The sequence below is a fragment of the Astatotilapia calliptera genome, chromosome 3 (assembly GCF_964374335.1).
Source record: "Astatotilapia calliptera chromosome 3, fAstCal68.1, whole genome shotgun sequence".
Classification (NCBI taxonomy): domain Eukaryota; kingdom Metazoa; phylum Chordata; class Actinopteri; order Cichliformes; family Cichlidae; genus Astatotilapia; species Astatotilapia calliptera.
This window is the reverse complement of record NC_137424.1, coordinates 46,460,052-46,482,133: the sequence shown is the minus strand read 5'-3', so window position 1 is coordinate 46,482,133 and position 22,082 is coordinate 46,460,052. Positions and strand designations below refer to the sequence as shown.

Sequence of the window (22,082 nt, the reverse complement as noted above, 5' to 3'; positions counted from 1 at the left end):
TCTTGCGGGATGTTACTAACTCCGGTCCGATGACAGGCATCACACCCCTAGTAGGTACGGTGCATTTCTCGGCTTTAAAAAAAACGCTATGCGTCGCCAGGTGTTTCATCAGATTCAAGGTGTTACCTCCTTTGCACAGTATCACCTTAAAGCACTTCTTGCAGGCTGCTGAGTTTGCATCTTTGGCTGTGAAGTACAGCCAGACTTTTGACCGCTTCGCCTTGGGCATTTCTAATCTGTAGTTCTGCTCTAAAAGAACGTGTGTACCTGGGCCCGCCTACTATCCTTGGAAAGGTAAAATGATTGGCTAGAATCTGAAGTGTATCACATCTCAGGAAAAAAAAGCACCGAAATAAAGCACCGAAATGTGCGCTGCTTTTCGGTCTGTTTATGTCAGAACCGGTGCCATGATAACACCGGATACCGGTACCTATCTTGAACCTTGAATTGGTCACATGATAGGGTGAGGCAAGGTCTCTCCTGAAATCTCTGGTTATAATTCCTGAATAAGTCGAAGTTGCCATTCACAATTTTTTTTTGTGGAACGCTTCCTCAACTCAGATCTCCCACTCTGAAAGTCTGAGCAGACCAGCGTACTCTGAGTTAACGATCCAAGATGGCGGCACTGAACATAAACAGGAGTAAAACTGTTATGGTTCGAGGTCGTTTGACCCAGCAGTTTGAGTTTTTTGTGTTTTTGTGATTTCTTTGTGTTGTGATCTTTTAGTTTTCTATTAGTTAGTATTGAGGTTAGACCTGGTTTTGCATCCAAGTTTAGTCATATTTCTGATCGATGTTTTCTTGTCGCTGTGTCATTCCCTGTTTCCTGTCTGAGTCATGAACTCTGTGTTTGTTCCTTAGTCATGTCCGTGTCTCGTCTCCTTGTTCCCTTGCCACGTTCCCCTCGTACTTCCATGTCGCCTCTGTCAGTCTTGTATGTCCACGTGTGTTGTGTCCAGTCATGTCGCTGTTTTCACCTCCCATTTCTGCTTCTATGTCCCCATGTCTATTTCTTCCCCGGTTCAGGTGTCTTTTTCCGTTTTGTCTGTTTTATTTTGACAGTATCACGTCCTGTGTTTGGTTTGTCTTCCTCGTGCGTCATTATGTTTATTGCAGTTGTGTTTCCCGTGTGTTCCACTTCCTTCGTCAGCCTCTTGTGTATTTTTGGTGTGAGTTTTCATTTGTTCGTTGGCAGGTCATCTTTTCACCATGTGCCATGTTTCTGTTCAGTCAAGTCTCAGGTATTCATGTCCATGTTAGCCACATTCAGGTTTCATGTTCACTGTGTCTAGTGTTAGTTTTCCCCAGTTTAGTTTACTGTTAACATCGTCCTAGTTTCTGTTTGCTTTTGTTTATATTGTTGATCCAGCCTAAAGTAAACGGTTTGTTTTTTGTTAAGTTCATTCCTGTCTCAACCGTCTGCTTTTGGGCTCGCGCCACTCTCCAGTCATCTGGCCACGACAAAGTCTGTACTGCCACTGTGGTGTATTTTTGACTCACTAAAAAAGCCATGATTAGGTTTGAGCACCAATTAGTCAAAAAAACAAGTATTATGCTGCACTACTATTCATACCTGCGTGGCTCTAATTTACCAAGAACCAAAACAAATCCTGTTTCCTAGCTTTTTTTCTAACTCGGGAGTGACGTCATTCCCAATTTCCAACATCCGAGTTCAGAGGTGTCTGGAATGCAGCATAATGACCCAAACCTTTATTCACACCTTCGCTCATGTGATGACACATATGATTAGTATTGGGTCTACGAGCCTTTTTAAGAGACAACTCCCACTAAGGTTAAAATACTCTGGAGTCTCCACTGTTTGCCTCTAGAAGTGAAGAAGCCTCTTAAATGAGAGGTGACACGTCTTAAAGAAACTTAAAGAAGTTTAGTCACTTTCTTTCCAAACTCCTTAGATCACCATGAGATGGATGACTGAGAACCTACACAGACATTAAACATTAAGAAGGTTGCAGGTTTGAATCCACCAGCTGAGGATTTTTGTGTGGAGTTTGCATGTTCTCCTTGTCTGGGTTCTCTCCAGGTACTCTGGCTTCCTCACACAGTCAAAAGTCATATATTATTATGTTAACTAGTGATTCAGGTGATTGCAACTAGGTATAGATGCGAACATGAATGGTGGTCTGTCTCTCCATAACCTGTCTAAGTGGAACTCATCTTTCACACTATAAAAGTTATTATAGGCTCCGCCCACATTAGTCCAAAAAGACAACAGAGCAGTGAAAGCTTTAAAGTGTGGTAACTTTGCGATTGGCTAGTCCCCTCCATATAAGCATGCAGTGTACCTCAGTTTATCACTCAAAAAACAAGACAGTGGCCATTGTCAATATACAGTCTATAAAATCAATCTAAGTTAAAGCCTGCAAACACAGCCTCCATCCTTAATCCTGTCAAACACATTCTTACAAAGGTTATAATTAAGGTTTGGTGCAGTATCATCTGTCGTGGTCTGGGTGGTTTTCCACAGCATCGGCTCCTCCCCACTGGGTGGAGTCTTTGTTGTTCCTCACCTGATGGCAATCATACCAGCAGTATTTATGACCGGCGCACTCAACTGGTTTTCGCCAGATTATCTGCCAACTTTAGTCAGTTCTCGGCCTCATGTCCATTCCTTGGTGACTCCTCGTGTGTATTAACCGTATCTCCTTTGTTTTTCTCGTCAGCCTCTGAAACCCACCTACCAAGTTCTCCTGGATACCAGTTTGCTGCCGCCGGTAATCCCTCTCCGTTTTGGAACTGCCATTCTCTCCTGCCTGCCTCCCTGCATTGCATGCAGCACCCACCTGGACCTCTCCTGCCTCCCCCCTCCACACAACCCCCACCTGCAAGCTTGTAAGACAGCTCAGTGTACTATCCTTAGATTCACTCGCAACCCTCTGTGGGATTCCCCTGACTGCTCTCTCCTCTGTTTCAGTGCCCTGGCCTGCCACAGTTTCCCCTGCCCAGTACCTACACCCAGTTATCCCTGCCATCTAGTTATCATCACAGTATTTTCTCTCGCCTCAGACATCTAGTTTATGTTCATTGATTCTAGTCTGCAATTTCTGTTAGCCTCTGAGCTTTGTAAAATAAAGTCTCTTTTCGTTACACCACACCTCTGGCCTCCAGTTTTTGATCTGCACTTGAGTCCATCCCATTTCCACGGGCCACTGCGCTATGACATCATCTACACATACAAACATGTTGACATCCGGGTATTTTAGATTGTTTAACAGCAGGCGTGTTTCTTCTTCCCATCACTTTTGTGTTTGAAAGGTAAAATACATTAACATATAATTTCATGTTTTTAGCTTATTTGCAGCTTATACATTTTTGTGTTATACTGTGAGGAACTGGCCTGTTTGGAAGTTGCAGTAAGAAGAAAAACATGTCTGTATATGATGTTGTGGACAGAGAGAGTGATGGATGATTTTATTTATCTCAGAGATAAATGAACATTTACAGCACGTCCATGCAGAGACTCTTAAAGACATGAGCGTGAGAAACAAGCTTTTCACCGTTTCTTTTGATGCCCACATGCTTTATTTATTCTTTAGTCCAGCATGTGTCATCACCACAATAAAGCTACTTTTAACCTGTTTTCACACATTGTCATACCTGCACATTTCCACTGTGCTGTGTTGACTTTAAAGAAAATAAACCGCAGGCTTCATTTCCTCTTATGAGGTATCTGACTTGCAGAGGATAAAAATAAACCTGTTGGAGAAAAGACATAACCAACAACTATCTCTTACACATGTAGGCATCAAAGTCTGTTCAGAGGAAGAAAGACGTTATTCTGTATTGTCTTATTTACAGTTTGATCTTTTAGTTTTACTGCTTATTGCTTCTTAAATAAAACAGATCACTATATTAATTTAAAAAAAGATTTGCATTTATCAAAATAGTCTACAGTTTTCTCCACTCTGTACGAGTGCAATGTATGGTGTCCAAACAACCAAGTTAACCAGCAGAGTATGAGGGGGAAGCAGAGGGGCGGGGATCAGGAAGGTCAGGTGGTTATCAGGAGGATAGGAAAGAGCAAAAGGGTTGGGTATAATTTCTGGATTTCCATCATAAAAAAAATGTCCACCAGAAAAAGTCTCAACACGATGTAAGACAATGTCACACCAACAGGGGGCACTATAATCTGAACTTTAAAGCCATGTCTGCTGATTCAGAGCTTGAAAACAACGTTTAAATAAAGGAGATGAAAGAAAATAAAATTAGTAAAATACACAAAAGGTAAGATTGTGTTAAAGCTGCATGTTGGCCATGACTTGTTATGGACCTGAAACAAAAAACAGAACACATACAACTGAAAAACTGATAAAGACTAAAAGGTGCTGAAGATGTGGGGCTGCTGTCTGATGAGATGTGTGTTGCAATAACCTGTCAAAACACGGATCAGTACAAATGATTAAACTTGTGATGGTGCTTTGTACACAGTTTATTTAACATGTGTCGCAACGTTAGAAATTATGCATCACTTTCAGCCAATAATCAATAAGAAACGTTTCACCCTTTCTGTAGCCACACAACAACAGAACGAGGATAATTAGCATGAATCCATGTTGTTCATGTTGTTTCTGACTCAGTCGATGTCACAGCTGCTCACTGATTCTGTTCTGTTGCTGCTGCTCTCCCTGATTCAGGTTTTACATGTTTGCATGTCACAGCAGAGAGTGGACAGTGCAAAGTTAATTAGCAATTAGAGAACACTGGAAAACAATAAGAATAATATACTGTACACAACTGTACAGAATTGAATAGAATAAAATAATATAAAATGTATAATAGGATAAAAATAGAATACAAATGCTATATACAACTGAGTAAAAATATAACTTTGTCAGAAAACAGTATTGCACTTAGTCTTAATGCACATGTGTGTGTTTGATCAGCTGCAAAAGTCTTTGTTGTGGAGTCTGACAGCAGTGGGGAGGAAAGACCTGCGAAATCTCTCCATCCCACACCGTGGGTGCTGCAGCCTGCCACTGAAGGAGCTGCTCAGTGCTGTCAGAGTCTCCTGCATGGGGAGGTAGCAATGAATTGAAAATAGAATAACTAGGCTTTCTGATGTGGAGAATAGAATAGATAAATAATGCAGAGCATATTCAGATAATGCCACCAGGCGGCACCCTGGTAACTGTTATTGATGCATTTACATACACATGTATAATAACTTGCATCTTGACAGTTACAGGATAGAAATACAGATACTCAGAGTTGCACTGATGACCTCTTTGTTTTCTCTTTCAGACAAAAAGAAAATAGAAGAAAGAAAAACAGTCACCAGTGTAGTTATAGTTGTTCACCTACTTTATAGGACAAGGTCATGATTGCTAGTGAAGAGAGAAAACCATCTACAGCACATACTGAGGTGTTAGAGCATATGACCAGCAGTGTTTATCACCATCATGCTGACTTCAGGGGAAAACACTGAGCTAGCTCAACCCAGCTGGTTTAGTTTACCTGACTGAGCAGGAGCCTGACCTGTACCTCCACCTTACTGTGACTAAATGTTTGTGTTTGTGTCATATTTTTAAATTCTTGTGCGATCAGTTAATGATCAAAAGGGAGCGTAATGGAAAGGTTTAATCCTTCTACTTCTTTCAGTCATGCTGACCATGGTTGATGCAGAGCTTTAGTTCTCTGTGATGTTCTGTCTCCATCTTTCATATGAGATTCATCACATGTACAAGTTATCTTTTCCTTTAACTGCATCCTGTGACAGCAGCACACAGAGAGCTTCTCTCTGTAAATGTTCTACTTCAGTCCTCTGTGTCAGATACATGCAGACTGCTGTCATGCTCTGAACTGTTAGTGACCGCTTTGCAGATAATACTCACATCTGTTTATTTCAGGTTTCCATGACAACACCATTACAAACTGTTTAAGTGGTTGTTTTGTTACTTTGTGAATAATCTCATACAGGAAACAAAAATCAAAGATAAAATGTTCAAATGTGAAAAGATTTTATTTCTCCTTCAAACTACAAAAGCACAGAATGATCAGAAACAATAATATACATATATGCACATTTAAGAAATAATTCTTATTTATATAATGTACGAGATCTTTAGACAAACACAGTTAAAGTATTTGTTGGTGCCCATATCAGTATTTACTTGTGAAACACTGCAAACACTGACTTTAAGTTGTGCTGTCAGATACTAAAGATCACATATTTCACACTTTGTTCTCACTGCTGTTGGAACATGTTAGATACATTCAAGGTTTATTACAAAATCTTTATACAAATAACTGAATATAAAGAGCACGAATACACCTCCATTTGTTTCATGCTATAAGAGAGCAATATGTCTGATATTATGATGTAATATTGTAACTGCACATAAAGCTGAGCATGTCTGATATTTGGGCAGCAGAGGAGCAAGAGTGGCTTCATAAAAAGCTTCTTCTTGGCTTTGCTGCTACAGCTCTCCTCACTGACCTGTAAGACGAGCACAAAGAGACAAAGTGATTTCCAACATGTAAAGATATTATGAGCTGAAGACATTTAATAATGTGAAGAATAAATCAGCCTGCATGGCAGCAGAATTACTGAGAGAGCTTCCTGATGTGACTTCAGAATAAACTGCTGCATCAGCTGCAGGACTTGATTTTCCTGTGAATGAAGAGAAGATCATTGAGAACAATAATATCATTAACCAGGAGGAAACTGGATGTCTCCACTGATGCAAAGAGTAAGATAGATTTCAAGAATCCAAGTAATTAGTACACATGAAGACCTAAATACAAATATTAATATAAACAGATTTACATTGTAAGAGCAGATAAACATGATGAACAATATTCAGTGGAGATGATGGCAGACTTTGCTCACCTTTGTTTTTCTTGGCTTTTTCTTTTTTGGGCTGTTTGACCTCAGCATACATCAGACTGTCCTCTAAAAGAGACGTCAGAGCTCAGGACACATTTGTTCAGCACAGATATGATACAAACATGTTGGATACATATGGACTTTAAACTTTTTACAACTACAGTGAAAGAAATCTAAGTAAAAATCATTTGTTGCCTGTGACACTTCAGCTTTGCAGGTGTGTGTTTTCTGATTGAGGTCTGGGTCAGAATCTGTGGATGCTGTGATTCAGTAAAGCTGAAACACTGATCAGTAAGTGAATAACTAAACTCTATGTTGACCTATAATTACCTGCAATATAATGATGTGATGACACGTTCAAGTACAAACACTGAATGAGACTGTTGTGACTGTACCTGCAGCTCCCGTCTTCACCTCAGAGTAAACAGCACTCTGCTCTGCTTTATGATGCTTCCCTGTTAAGATGATCGAATCCACAAAAGAAAAACATTTAATACATTTTTAAACGTTTCAAAAACTTTCCAGGCTTTTATTCTACATTGTATATGTTTTGTGTACTCACACTTATTTCCAAAGTTTTCCAGTTCAATATTAGAGTAAATGACATCTGGGGGTTTATCTGCACCTGAAATGTTCATATTTTAGTTACACAATTGTAAACCAATGACATGGTGCCAGTTTCCTTAAAGTAAAAGACTGTTTCATCTCTAGCTGCTCTGTGCTTTTCACATGATGTACTGCACCAGTGTTTCAGTGGCTCACACATGAAAACCAACATGACACATTTTTCAAAGATAAATGAAAAAACAGAAAAACCTTTTACAGAGTTTCATTAGTTGTGTTTAAATCAACAACAGGACTATCAGATATTTTCAGAGCATGAACCCATCATGGTGTTACTGTTTGTGTTGTTCTGATATGAAACAACAACATTTGTGGATTCTTTCAGTCGAGTTAAAGATACAATCAGGTTGTAAAATCCTGTTTGTTTCTGATCTTTTGTGCATGTAGTCAGTTGGTTATTTGGATGAAACTGAACCTAAGAAATGTTCCTGTCAATGGAGATGAATGAAGAGTCAATATTAATAATGATAATAAAGATCGGTTTAAGTGCTGACCACTTACTCGAGGTCTCAGTGTCAGTCATTTCCTGTTTTATTCTCCCCTGTTTCTTGTGTCATTCTGTTACCTCTTTTCCATTAGTAACTAAAACACAGTTTTCAGGGTTTTCCATCAGATAGTTCTGATTCCATCAGATCCAGTAGTACTATTTTAGTATTTACTCAGCCGGAGTTCCAAGTGATCCGAGGTGATCCCAAAATGTGACGTCAATAGCGTACGTGCCGATTGACTGGTCAGTGGCATCACTTGATGAGTTACGAGAGCTTCTTATTGATAAAAAAAAAGCCATTTTTGAAACCCGGCAACCCGGAATTGCTACACAAGCAACACCGTGGCCCCCGAGTCTATAGAAAGATGACCGAGCAGCAGGTAAATCATCACCGTGATGTTCACCTTTGTTGAATCATTTGTGACAAATATTAATTAAGTCATGGGGTGCTCGACCACGTCACTATGACGATGACCACACACATTAGGTGGTACTTGAGCGTGATGGAAAACCAGTCGATCTGAGTAATTATTAATGGAAAAGAGGCTTTAGTTAGTTAGTTAACACCTGTTACTCATCATCTCATTATCATGTGTTTTATAAACTGCCTCAGTTTTCCTTTGCTTTGTCACATCTTTTCTCATAGTTTGTTTTCCTAACAATTGTAGAAATGTGGTTTCCAACTTTTATTTAAATTTGGATTCGTATTGAGTTTAATTTCTACAATAAAGTCGTCATTTAGTTTAGTAACCCTGAAAGATTCCTAATGTAATATGAATAATAATAAAAATAGAAAAGAGGCTCTTACACTTGGACTGTCTGCAGCGATACAACAAGAGCAGGAGAATAATAATGAGAGAGACTCCACAAACCAGTCCAACCATCAACCACACAGGAGATGAAGAGCTGTCAGCTCCTGACACAGTTACTGTGACAGATAACAGAAATTAATTATTAATAAATTAAAATCTTATAAATAAATGCATTTATAAAATAGAGCCAACTGACTTTGAGACTTAAATCAGACAATCTAACGTTCCTTCTCAGTCATTGGTTTAGAAAACTCCATCAAATGTTTTGATCCTGCTCACCTTTAACTGACATCCAGCTCTGTGCTGACTCTCTTCCTGAGTACTGACACTTGTAGAAACCTTCATCAGACTTTGACACTGCAGAGATCTTCAGCTCCCCTCGGGGATCATTTTCAATAAGTTTGACATTGTGATAGAAAAACACATTGGAAAGTATTTTTTGTGTTCTCAAACTGCAGCTCAGACTAACAGAAGCTCCCTCAGTCACAGGATGAACAGGACTCACCAGGATAGGACCATTACCATCATCTGTGACACAATCACACACAATTGTTTCAGTCACATCAGCTGGTGCACACTTTGAGAAAAAGCTGACAAACAATAATAAGAACAGATTGTACAAATGTTTTTCATCATGAAGATCTGATCTTGTGTATTTAAAAACTGCTGTATGTGTTTTATTTTTCCCACATGAAATGACTTCACATACAGAAAAGCTGGAACAAATGTTCATATGACGTCTAAATCATCCAAATCCAAGAAGTAAATGTATAATAACATACTCTGTACAGTGATGTTGACTGCACTGCTGAACTCTCCTGATCCAGACTCACACCAGTACACTGCAGTATCTGACTCTGATGTGTTGATGTCACATGTGGATCCAGTCATTCTCCTACAGTCAGAGAGTCGGCCGTCCTCAGAGAACTTCCTCACTCTCCACTCAGTGAAGTTTCCCTCACAGGTCAGTGAGACAGAGTCAGAGGTGAAGTGTTGCACTCTGTCAGGACTCACTGTGAGAGACGCTGCTGAATGAACATCTGGAAACAACATGCAGTGAAGACACAAAGCTCACAGATGTTAGGAATAAAAATGTCAAATTAGTATTAGAAAAAAAATAATGAGCTGAACCTTGGTGGATTACAGTGATGACACAACTTGTTAGACAGAATCAAACTGACCTGCAGACCAGACAAACTTTGGTCGACTGTGATCAGTGTGATACTCTGGGTCTCCTCTTCCAGCTCTGCACACATATCCTGCTGTGTGTGTCTGTCCATGAATGATGTAGGAGTCCTGTGCAGTCCCACTGCCATCAGGTAGCAGCTCATAACTGGAGGATTTCTCTGATAGATCAGGAACAGCTTTATACCAGTAGAAGCTCCATCCTGCAGACGGATGTTCAACCTCACAGTTCAGAGTTACTGAGGCTCCAGGACTCAGCCATGATGGAGACACAGTGAGGACAGGACGGGGTTCATCTGTTCAACAAAGATTTTCTCTCAATCTTTCGTCTCTTAACTCTGAATTCAATGTCACTAAAATGTTGACTCACAAATATTTATGATGAACTTTAAGAGTGAGACTATCTAAACATGTCAAATATCTCAACATGTACTAATAAAAACATATTTTTACAAACTGTTTCTATTTCCAGGTTAAATGAACTATGACTCTACTTACTGTCAGAAACTGTCAGTGTGACTGAATCACTCCACTCTGTTGTTTCATGCTGTGAACTTTTCATTCTGCCCTTACAGCGATAGTTTCCACTGTTGGATGATGAAGCAGATCTAATCCTGTATTCATTTTGATTTGGAGCTTTTATCCTGCTGTTTGTTTCCCACTCATAATCCCACTCAGTGTCTCCTCCATGGATCTCACATCTGACAGTGATCGTCTCTCCTCTGTATATCTCAAACCAGTTTGGATACAGAGTCACAACAGGCCTGTTTGAGGCTGTTACTGTTCAAGAAAGTACAATAAAAACACATGAATGTCAAAAATGTTAATGCCTTTTGTTCTTCATCTTCCTCCTTAATCAGGAATTTATCTGACTTCATGTTAAACTGACCAGTTTTCCCAATCCTGACTGACTGGCTGTCCTCTGTGTAGTAAACTGGGTTTCCTCTTCCTCCTCTGCACCTGTAGAGTCCTTCCTGTGAGACACTGATTTGTCCATTTGAGTGGAAAACTGCATCTTGTGTGGTCAGGGCTTCAGAGGATTTCTCATCTCTGTACCAGTAGTATTTCCATCCAGATGATGATGATGGGCTGACAGAGCAGGTCAGGGTCACACTGCCCCCTACTGGAACAGCTGTGTTATCAGCTCTCAGTTTGGCCTTTGGTTTATCTGCAGTTCAGTTTAGAAAAAGAACAAAAGTCAATGACTGAATCAAACCAGTTGAAATAACTTGGTGGAAATATGGAAATAATAAATATCACATAACTTTAATGGTGAAGCTGCAACAAACTGTACAACTATCACACAAACACAACACTAATCTTTCATATTTAATTTGCTGCATTTCTAAGTTAAAAACACACATGAGGAACAATCAGTGGATTTAATGTTTCTTAGTGGATGTGGTGGAGCAGCTGAGACAGATCCAGCATTTGTTCTGCATTTCATCTTTCATGTATTAGAGCTGCACAGCAGAGAAGTTACTCTCATATGTTTTGTTCTCTTCACTGTGAATAAAAAGCTGCTGTTCAGGTTTTTGTTGTTGGAATAAAAACTAAACATTTTACTGACCAACATGAAAGACAGTTATAAAGCTGTAAGAAAGAAGAAGTGCTTTTTCTTATTTAGATACTCTGGATGAAAGATCTTACATGATACAGTCAGTGTGATGATATCACTCCACTCTGAGAAGAAATAGTCCCTCCTGCCCCGGCAGCTGTATCCTCCACTGTCAGACTCAATACCTCTGATGATTCTGTATTCATTGGATGTTGGAGGTGTGTTTAACTTGGCTGCTCTCCATTCATACGTCCACTGAGCTCCTTCACCTCCCTGAATCTCACATCTGACAGTGACTGTCTCACCGCTGTATATCTGAGTCCAGGATGGCTGCAGGGTCACAGTGGGCTTACTGGGAACTGTTCACAGAAAAATATCCAGTTAGAGACAAACAGAAACATGAAGATAAAAAAAATAAGACGGAATAAATTCTTCTATTTGTCAGGAGTTGTCTCTCATTTCAGGTTTAATAAACTCACCGTTGTTGAATAAAATTGTTAGCACAGAACACAAAATGACATCTCTCAGTTTGGCAGCAATAAAATAATTGAACTCACGAGTTTCTGTAACTGTGACGTCACTGCTGTCCTCTGTGTAGTAAACTGGATCTCCTCTCCCTCCTCTGCAGTGGTACAGACCTCCTTGTGAGACACTAATAACTCTGTTTGCTTCATTTCCTCTCATGAGCTGAGCTTTAGAAGAGACTGAATCACGTCTGAACCAGTCAAACTTCCAGCCAGCAGAGCCCTCCACAGAGCAGCTCAGTGTCACACTGCCCCCTGCTGGTATCACTGAACTGTGTGCTGTCAGTGTGGCTCTGGGTTTACTTGCTGTTGAAGAAACAAAATGAGTAAAACACTAAAACATAATCAAGGATAAACTTGTGACACTACTGATCACACTTTAAACACTGATTAATTTATCTACAAACACAAACAGTAATTAGTAATCCTGCATGTAGGGATGGGAGTAAGGAACTGGTTCCCAGTAGTCAAAGTCCTGGGAATCATTAGTCTCTGCCTGCTTATCGATCCAACTTATCGGTTCTTGAACTCTCACTTTCAGTTTGCAGTAACAGTTTTCCTGTTAAGACAGATGTAAACATGAAAACATTAAATGTCAGCATGAATCATGGTCCAACTCACATGAAACTGTCAGTCTGAAGGCATCACTCCATCCTGTTAAGAGATAGTCACTGCTACCCCGACATCTGTAGTCTCCACTGTGGGACACTGAAACTCTGCTGATCCTGTATTCACTGGATGTTGGAGGGCTGTTTGTGTTGGGTGCTGTCCATTCATATTTCCACACCTTTCCTTCACCTCCCTGAATCTCACATCTGACAGTGACTGTCTCACCGCTGTATATCTGAGGCCAGGATGGCTGCAGGGTCACAGTGGGCTTACTGGGAACTGTTCACAGAAAAATATCCAGTTAGAGATAAATAGAAACATGAAGATAAAAAAAATAAGACGGAATAAATTCTTCTATTTGTCAGGAGTTGTCTCTCATTTCAGGTTTAATAAACTCACAGTTGTTGAATAAAATTGTTAGCACAGAACACAAAATAACATCTCTCAGTTTGGCAAAAATAAAATAATTGAACCCACGAGTTTCTGTAACTGTGACGTCACTGCTGTCCTCTGTGTAGTAAACTGGATCTCCTCTCCCTCCTCTGCAGTGGTACAGACCTCCTTGTGAGACACTAATAACTCCGTTTGCTTCATTTCCTCTCATGAGCTGAGCTTTAGAAGAGACTGAATCACGTCTGAACCAGTCAAACTTCCAGCCAGCAGAGCCCTCCACAGAGCATCTCAGTGTCACACTGCCCCCTGCTGGTATGACTGAACTTTGTGCTGTCAGTGTGGCTCTGGGTTTACTTGCTGTTGAAGAAACAAAATAAGTAAAACATTAAAACATCATGAAGAATAAACTTGTTACAGTACTGATCACACTTTAAACATTCACTGATTAATTTATCTACAAACACAAACAGTAATTAGTAATCCTGCATGTAGGGATGGGAGTAGAGAACTGGATTACAGCATACAGGATGAGAGTGATGGTAAATTGGAAACTGTTCTAGGACAGAAACAACTGCATTCAAATAATCACCTGTTAACACAACTTTGGCTCTTTAAAGCACAGCATGCTAACGCTAAGCTAGCCAAGAACCCAGAGTGACGTTAAAGCTGAGTGAATGCTGACCCCAGACCAGCACTGTGAGAAATGAGTTGTGATTTACAGTAAAGCTGCTGCTGAAATTCAACAGGTAACAAACTGATGAGCAGTCAGGCTGCAGCTCCGTTTCTACCTGTTCAAGTTTCTACTGTAAAATCACCATGACGACCGCTTTAAAGTCTCTTTGTGCTGATTTTGTGTAAGAACTTTTTTCTTTACTTTTTTCTAGTAATGATCCCAACAAAGAGGGGAAATACCTCCAACATGCACAAACATTTGACCTCACAGCCTCTAATCTGCATGAATGTCTTTGATATTCTGCTTAGAGATGGTGGCGACTCTCAAAGTGGAGCCAATGAGAATCAATCAATTCTTATCCATTCCCATCCCTACCTGCATGTGACACATTAGACTGTCTAACAAACTAAAGATTTCACTGATTTATCATTCTCTTATCAAACTGTCATCTCTGCACATTCCTCTTTAAATTGCTGATATTTTAAGAGCCTCCATGGTGTCTCTCCTTTCTGTTTGCACAGTGAGAAAAACTGTTGTCCTGAGCTGCCTGCAGACAGCTGGATCATTGTTGGAGTTTTCCTGTTAAGACAGATGTAAACATGAAAACATGAAATGTCAGCATGAATCATGGTCCAACTCACATGAAACTGTCAGTCTGAAGGCATCACTCCATCCTGTTAAGAGATAGTCACTGCTACCCCGACATCTGTAGTCTCCACTGTGGGACACTGAAACTCTGCTGATCCTGTATTCACTGGATGTTGGAGGGCTGTTTGTGTTGGCTGCTGTCCATTCATATTTCCACACCTTTCCTTCACCTCCCTGAATCTCACATCTGAGAGTGATTGTCTCACCAGTGAATATCTGAGACCAGCTGTGCTGCAGTTTCACAGCAGCCCAAACTTTCCCTAACAAATAAACAGAAACATTAAAATGAAAAAATCATAACTTAATTGTTACTTCAGGTTAATCATGATGTTTCGTTTTATTTCACAACAAGATTTCACCCTCACCTTGTTTCTGAATTGTAACTGCAGCACTGTCCTCTGTGGAGAAAACTGGATCTCCTCTCCCTCCTCTGCAGTAATAGATGCCTCCTTCTGAAATACTGATCGTGTGCTCTGATGTTCCAGCTCCTATTTTCTGAGCTCCAGAAAACCGTGAATCACGTCTGAACCAGTCAAACTTCCAGCCAGCAGAGCCCTCCACAGAGCAGCTCAGTGTCACACTGCCCCCTGCTGGTATGACTGAACTTTGTGCTGTCAGTGTGGCTCTGGGTTTACTTGCTGTTGATGTTACAGGAAAGACAAACATCAGACCGTCAGTTGCTTCAGGAAAAACTTTGTTACAATAAATAAAGATTTTAAAGAGAAAGTAAAAAATTCAAGAATCATTTTAGAAATATGCAATTTGTTGTTTTTTTCAGTAAGTGCTTAATAGTAATGATCAAACTTTACACATTCACTCAGTCATTTAGCTTCTAGCACCAAACAGAAAACATTTACCTGCATGTGACACATTAGACGGTCTTCATGCACAACTACACTACAGATTCCCTCTGATTTATTCTTCATCTATTCAAAGACAAATGTCACAAATACAAAGTACTTTATCCATGTTTAATCCATGGTCAGTGTGTTTGTGTCCTCTCTACATTTCCCTTTAATAATAGTCTAAAGTCACACTACACTGAATGGTGTCTGTTATTGTTCGAGCACCGTGACCATCACTGACATGGTTCCAACATCAAGTTCATGTAGTTTTCTATGATGTAATTTTGAATAATGTAAACACCTTATTTACAGAGGAAAACTGAACAATCAGAGAGGCTGACAGACTCCAATGAAGTCTCCAATAAAATAAAACCACACAGGAGTCCTTTGAGTTTAATTCAGCTAAAGATGGAGTTTGTGTTCCTCATGAGACCAAACTTGCCAAAATGTGATCAACCTGTGGAGGGTCTTGTTTAACGCTGCCACTGCAGCTCGTCTAACATCTGATTGGTTACCATGTAGAGTAAGTCAGCACAGATCAATACTAGACAATCGACTGCGATGAACTGGTGGTACTGTGGGCGTGAGGCAGCCAGGTATCCCAGAATGCATTTCAATTCACAAGCAGCAACTATAGTGGTATAGAGTATAAGTAAAGTTTTAAAATACCCTGTTTGTCTGTCACCAAGTGTACTTTTTTAATCCATACTCAGTTTGTTGCTGACGGACTGTTTTGAGCTCTCGATGCCACAAAGCACGACTCCAGTCACACAGTTTAACACCCACACTGAGTGAACACTGGACATAATTCACTGAGGTTGTATCTGTGGGGTGATGTTTATTTCATTGATTTATTTAATGCTGATTAAATCAGTTTGACTCAGATTAAAGTTTCATAACTGCACAGTGTTACTGAAGTTTAATGTCTGACTGGAGCGCTTGTTGAACTGAAACATTCACTTGCTTTTTCTATGATGTTCACATGTGTTACATGTTTTTAACCATTAATTTTGAATTAAAACTAACATTAAAAATATTTTTATACAAGAAGAAAAGAAAGAATTTCTACCCTGAGAAGAAATGTCTGAACCAGCATGTTGATGCTGTTCATGGACACTGAAGACTGCAGCCTGTCCACAAATGGTTAAATGATCAGTTTTGTAATATAAACACAAACTGTCTGTTATCATGTTTGAAAGTTTACTAGAATAAAAAATAAATAAATTAACATCTGATTTGTGATTTTATTTAATAGGCAGATGACTCATTTTCCCAATTAAAGGTTAGATTAACACAATAAGTAATTTGAAATAATCTGAATGAAAGATCTTACATGATACAGTCAGTGTGATGATATCACTCCACTCTGAGAAGAAATAGTCCCTTCTGCCCCGGCAGCTGTATCCTCCACTGTCAGACTCAGTAGCTCTGATGATTCTGTATTCATTGGATGTTGGAGGTGTGTTTAACTTGGCTGCTCTCCATTCATACGTCCACTGAGCTCCTTCACCTCCCTGAATCTCACATCTGACAGTGACTGTCTCACCGCTGTATATCTGAGGCCAGGATGGCTGCAGGGTCACAGTGGGCTTTCTGGGAACTGTTCACAGACAAATATCCAGTTAGACACAAATAGAAACATGAAGTCATTTTGAAGCCTGACTTTCTTTTTGCTGTTGTTCAGAGGAGAAAGATTTACTGCATCCTGGTGACACTTTGACTTTAAATGAAGTTGGATTTAAAAATCAGTGTTTACATTTATTTAATGTGTGGTGGCCCACTGGTGTATCTGACTCACACAGCCTGTTCTCCACACACTCCACATTTATAAAGTGATCTACAAATCCTAACATTACAGCTAACAGCTGCATTTTCCCTTTGAAGAACCACTTACAGCTACAGAGACAGGGAGTGAAGGTGGACAGTATATCCTTGTTTTATGGCAACAAATTTACCTTGAAAGTGGTGCAACTGTGTATAATATGATTCACAAGCAGAAAGTAAGATTTACAGATGTGTGCAGTGATTTGTGTGCAACTTTTCAGGTCTCCAGTTCACACAAACTATTGTACAAATGTGTCAACACAAACCTGAGTAACTGCTGATCATTGAGGCACAAATTTTAACGTCTGGATTGTTTTTCAGATTTCTTTCTTTAAAATTCATCGTCCATAATTCAGAGATGATAATAAATATACTTAATACAATACAAGATGTCTTAATAAGAAGAAGAGCTTTTTTACCTTTTAAGAACTTTTTAACAAAAACTTTAAAGAGGAGAAAAACAGCACAGGCCTGTGCAGGCCTACTTTAAATAAAGCATCATTCTGCAGGTCTGTTTGACTTCAGAATAAGTAAATAAAATGTAGCTGTGGTCCAATAATTGTAAAATAAGAAGAATAATCATGAAAACTATTTGTATATAATTATGTCTTCAGTCCGTTTCAATGAGCGATCATCTTCTGTTGTTTTCATGCAGCCACGGGCAGCCCTGAGTATAAAATACATCAGCTCAGGGTCGAAAACATAAAGATATTTATTGCACAATAACAGCATATCTGGTGATAATACACAGCTCACAACACCTTAAATACATGTGGACGAATCACCTGACACGCACAGATCACGTCTCGTGCCCACGTGGGGTTTTGAGTCTAATTTAACTGCCAGCTTCACACAGATCCACAAATGTGAGCTGCTTTCAAGTCACAAATCATTGCTTGTTGATCATGTCGTGTGTGTTTGTAACACTTTCAACACAAATTTGTCTCCTTATGGAAAGCAGACTTTGTCGTGTTGACATGAATGTCAGAACGGCAGGTTTATCTCCAGATCCACGGCTCTGACCCACGGAGACCTCTGGCTGATGCTCAGTGTTCTGAGTTTGGCTCGTAGCTGCTAACTAGCTTTCTGCTCTGGGTCAACTTATGGCAAAGTGCAGAGATGGAGAGAGGCGTGGGAAGGTCACAGCAGCACATTTTCTTCCTCTGGAGGCGGTGAACACAGTGAACAGCTGGATACTAACATGTGGCTCACAGCTGGGCCTGTCAGACTCTCTCTGGCTGCAGTAGCTGCTGCTATAAACACACTTTTCTTTTTCTCACTCCATAAACTTCCTCCTGCAGATGTTGGGGATGTTGTGTGGGACTTTTGTTTTTCATTTTTTCACCCAAAGCTTGCAGGAGCCACAGCTGAGGGGCGGAAGAGCCGCGGGTTACCGACCCTGATCTGACCTGATGTTAGCTGAGCTGTTGATGACCTCGGATGACAACATGTTCAGGATTAACCTTTATTTTTGTTTGTTTGTTTGTTTGTTTCTATGGCTCTGTGGCTTCATACATGTAGTCTTTCATGTCCACTTAAAGTCAGTTTAGGATGAAGAAGCATTTAGAAAGAGAGGCCAAAAATATTTAATAAAACACAATTTAAAGACTAACAGCAGCTAATGAGCGATAAATATGCAGGTTTTCTTTGGAGTTGATGCCACAATGTTTATTTTTACATTTGTATGAAACACATGAGAAACTTGAATAACAGAAAGTTTAAAACTCACAAGTCTCCACAACTGTGAGGTTACTGCTGTCCTCTGTGTAGTAAACTGGATCTCCTCTCCCTCCTCTGCAGTGGTACAGACCTCCTTGTGAGACACTAATAACTCCGTTTGCTTCACTTCCTCTCATGAGCTGAGCTTTAGAAGAGACTGAATCACGTCTGAACCAGTCAAACTTCCAGCCAGCAGAGCCCTCCACAGAGCAGCTCAGTGTCACACTGCCCCCTGCTGGTATGACTGAACTTTGTGCTGTCAGTGTGGCTCTGGGTTTACTTGCTGTTGAAGAAACAAAACCATTAAAAAAATTAAATCATCAACATGAATACATTTCTTACAGCACTAATCACACTTTAAACATTCACAGAGTAATTTATCTACAAACACAAAGATTAATTAGTTTCCCTGCATGTGACACATTAGACTGTCTAACAAACTAAAGATTTCACTGATTTATCATTCTCTTATCAAACTGTCATCTCTGCACATTCCTCTTTAAACTGCTGATATTTTAAGAGCCTCCATGGTGTCTCTCCTTTCTGTTCGCACAGTGAGAAAAACTGTTGTCCTGAGCTGCCTGCAGACAGCTGGATCATTGTTGGACTTTTCCTGTTAAGACAGATGTAAACATGAAAACATGAAATGTCAGCATGAATCATGGTCCAACTCACATGAAACTGTCAGTGTGAAGGCATCACTTCATCCTGTTAAGAGATAGTCACTGCTACCCCGACATCTGTAGTCTCCACTGTGGGACACTGAAACTCTGCTGATCCTGTATTCACTGGATGTTGGAGGGCTGTTTGTGTTGGGTGCTGTCCATTCATATTTCCACACCTTTCCTTCACCTCCCTGAATCTCACATCTGAGAGTGATTGTCTCACCAGTGAATATCTGAGACCAGCTGTGCTGCAGTTTCACAGCAGCCCAAACTTTCCCTAACAAATAAACAGAAACATTAAAATGAAAAAATCATAAATTAATTGTTACTTCAGGTTAATCATGATGTTTCGTTTTATTTCACAACAAAATTTCACCCTCACCTTGTTTCTGAATTGTAACTGCAGCACTGTCCTCTGTGGAGAAAACTGGATCTCCTCTCCCTCCTCTGCAGTAATAGATGCCTCCTTCTGAAATACTGATCGTGTGCTCTGATGTTCCAGCTCCTATTTTCTGACCTCCAGAAAACTCTGAATCACGTCTGAACCAGTCAAACTTCCAGCCAGCAGAGCCCTCCACAGAGCAGCTCAGTGTCACACTGCCCCCTGCTGGTATGACTGAACTTTGTGCTGTCAGTGTGGCTCTGGGTTTACTTGCTGTTGTAGTTACAGGAAAGACAAACATCAGACTGTCAGTTGCTTCAGGAAAAACTTTGTTATATAACAAATAAAGATTTCAACACAAAAACTCAATAGTAATTTTTAATTTTATTAATTTATAATTTATGTATTTTTTTAAATTCAATAAGTGCTTAATATGTCACAACCCTTGGTAACCTTCCGATTACTCCCAACTCTTGAGCCACGATCGCCTAACGTGCATAACCAACGGACAGTCAGCAGCATTTATCAGTCATAATTCACACAGATGTTTTTCATACTGTATGCTATCCCCGACCCCAACCAGGGCTGTGATGTGATAACAGAACTCTTCTCTGTTGATGATCAGCCTTTTCTTTTTTCAGCATCTGTATTTCCATCGTCAGACAGCAGCTCTGCTCATTCTGTATTTATTGATCATGTTTGTTCAACAACTTCAAATAAATTATAAAAACAAAATAATTGTGTCATAATTCTGAGCTGCAGTGGTGGAAACTACACATGTGCAGGTACTGAAGAAACTGAGATCATCACATCTGTGTTTAATGTTTGTTACGATTTTCTCTGATTTTGTTACTAAACTAAAACAAAGAACAATATGACTCAATGAAATGTGTCAAACTTACATGATACAGTCAGTGTGATGATGTCACTGCACTTTAAATCAGCTATGGTGCAGCAGCTGTATCCTCCACTGTCAGACTCAGTAGCTCTGCTGATTCTGTATTCAGATGTTTTAGGTCTGATTAACTTGTTTTCTCTCCATACAAACAGCGACTGACTTCCTTCACATCTGACAGTGACTGTCTCACTGCTGTATATCTGAGGCCAGGATGGTTCGAGGATCACGGTGGGCTTATTGGGAACTGTTCACATAAACACATCAAGTTAGAGATTGATGGAAGCATCAAGTCATTTTGAAGCTGAACTGATTTTTATTGCTGCTGTTAAGAGTCAAAAGATTTACTGCATCCTGGTGACATTTGGACTTGAAAATAATAAGATGTGTTTTTATGAAACAAATTAAAGCAGTTAATTAATATTCTGAGTAAAACCACAGAGTGACTGCACAGAGCTGCAGGATTTAACTCACTCACTGTTTATAAACCCATTTAGTATCTTAAATAAAATGATGCACAAACAGAGAAACAGAATGTGATTTAAAATGGTGCATGAAATATAAAATATCAGAGCAAAATTATACATATTATATAAATGTGAAGAAAAGAAAGAAACATTTCTCACCTTCAGCATTAACGTAGAAGAGAGAACCGAGCACTAAAGTAAAGATTAAACATCATCAGGATCAAACTGACAGAAAATCAAAATCAAAATGAACAAAAGTGTTTTTTAAAGATTAATTTTCACATGACGCAGTTACTGCTCATCAAAATATTTCTGTGCATAAAACACTATTAATACAGGGAGCGCAGAATTATTAGGCAAATGAGTATTTTGTCCACATCATCCTCTTCATGCATGTTGTCTTACTCCAAGCTGTATAGGCTCGAAAGCCTACTACCAATTAAGCATATTAGGTGATGTGCATCTCTGTAATGAGAAGGGGTGTGGTCTAATGACATCAACACCCTATATCAGGTGTGCATAATTATTAGGCAACGTCCTTTCCTTTGGCAAAATGGGTCAAAAGAAGGACTTGACAGGCTCAGAAAAGTCAAAAATAGTGAGATATCTTGCAGAGGGATGCAGCAGTCTCAAAATTGCAAAGCTTCTGAAGCGTGATCATCGAACAATCAAGCGTTTCATTCAAAATAGTCAACAGGGTCGCAAGAAGCGTGTGGAAAAACCAAGGCGCAAAATAACTGCCCATGAACTGAGAAAAGTCAAGCGTGCAGCTGCCAAGATGCCACTTGCCACCAGTTTGGCCATATTTCAGAGCTGCAACATCACTGGAGTGCCCAAAAGCACAAGGTGTGCAATACTCAGAGACATGGCCAAGGTAAGAAAGGCTGAAAGACGACCACCACTGAACAAGACACACAAGCTGAAACGT

The 22,082-nt window shown here is 39.8% G+C and overlaps 1 protein-coding gene and 1 long non-coding RNA gene across 2 annotated transcripts; both read right to left on the bottom strand.

The window, feature by feature from the left end:
* Positions 1 to 5,958: 5,958 nt before the first annotated feature.
* On the bottom strand, positions 5,959 to 6,633 carry LOC145425424 (uncharacterized). Its single transcript, XR_013906109.1, has 2 exons — positions 6,566 to 6,633; positions 5,959 to 6,454 (listed from the first exon to the last, which is right to left on the bottom strand). It is a non-coding gene; the product is annotated as an uncharacterized LOC145425424 (long non-coding RNA).
* Positions 6,634 to 6,735: 102 nt separating this feature from the next.
* On the bottom strand, positions 6,736 to 18,882 carry LOC145423213 (Fc receptor-like protein 5). The gene is made up of 10 exons (XM_080295430.1): positions 18,756 to 18,882; positions 16,536 to 16,802; positions 11,603 to 11,869; positions 9,949 to 10,248; positions 9,550 to 9,807; positions 9,047 to 9,295; positions 8,764 to 8,883; positions 7,240 to 7,299; positions 6,848 to 6,910; positions 6,736 to 6,752 (listed from the first exon to the last, which is right to left on the bottom strand). Exons 1-10 carry the CDS (start codon positions 18,880 to 18,882, stop codon positions 6,736 to 6,738), a joined length of 1,728 nt encoding a protein of 575 aa, XP_080151556.1.
* Between the last annotated feature and the right edge of the window lie 3,200 nt (positions 18,883 to 22,082).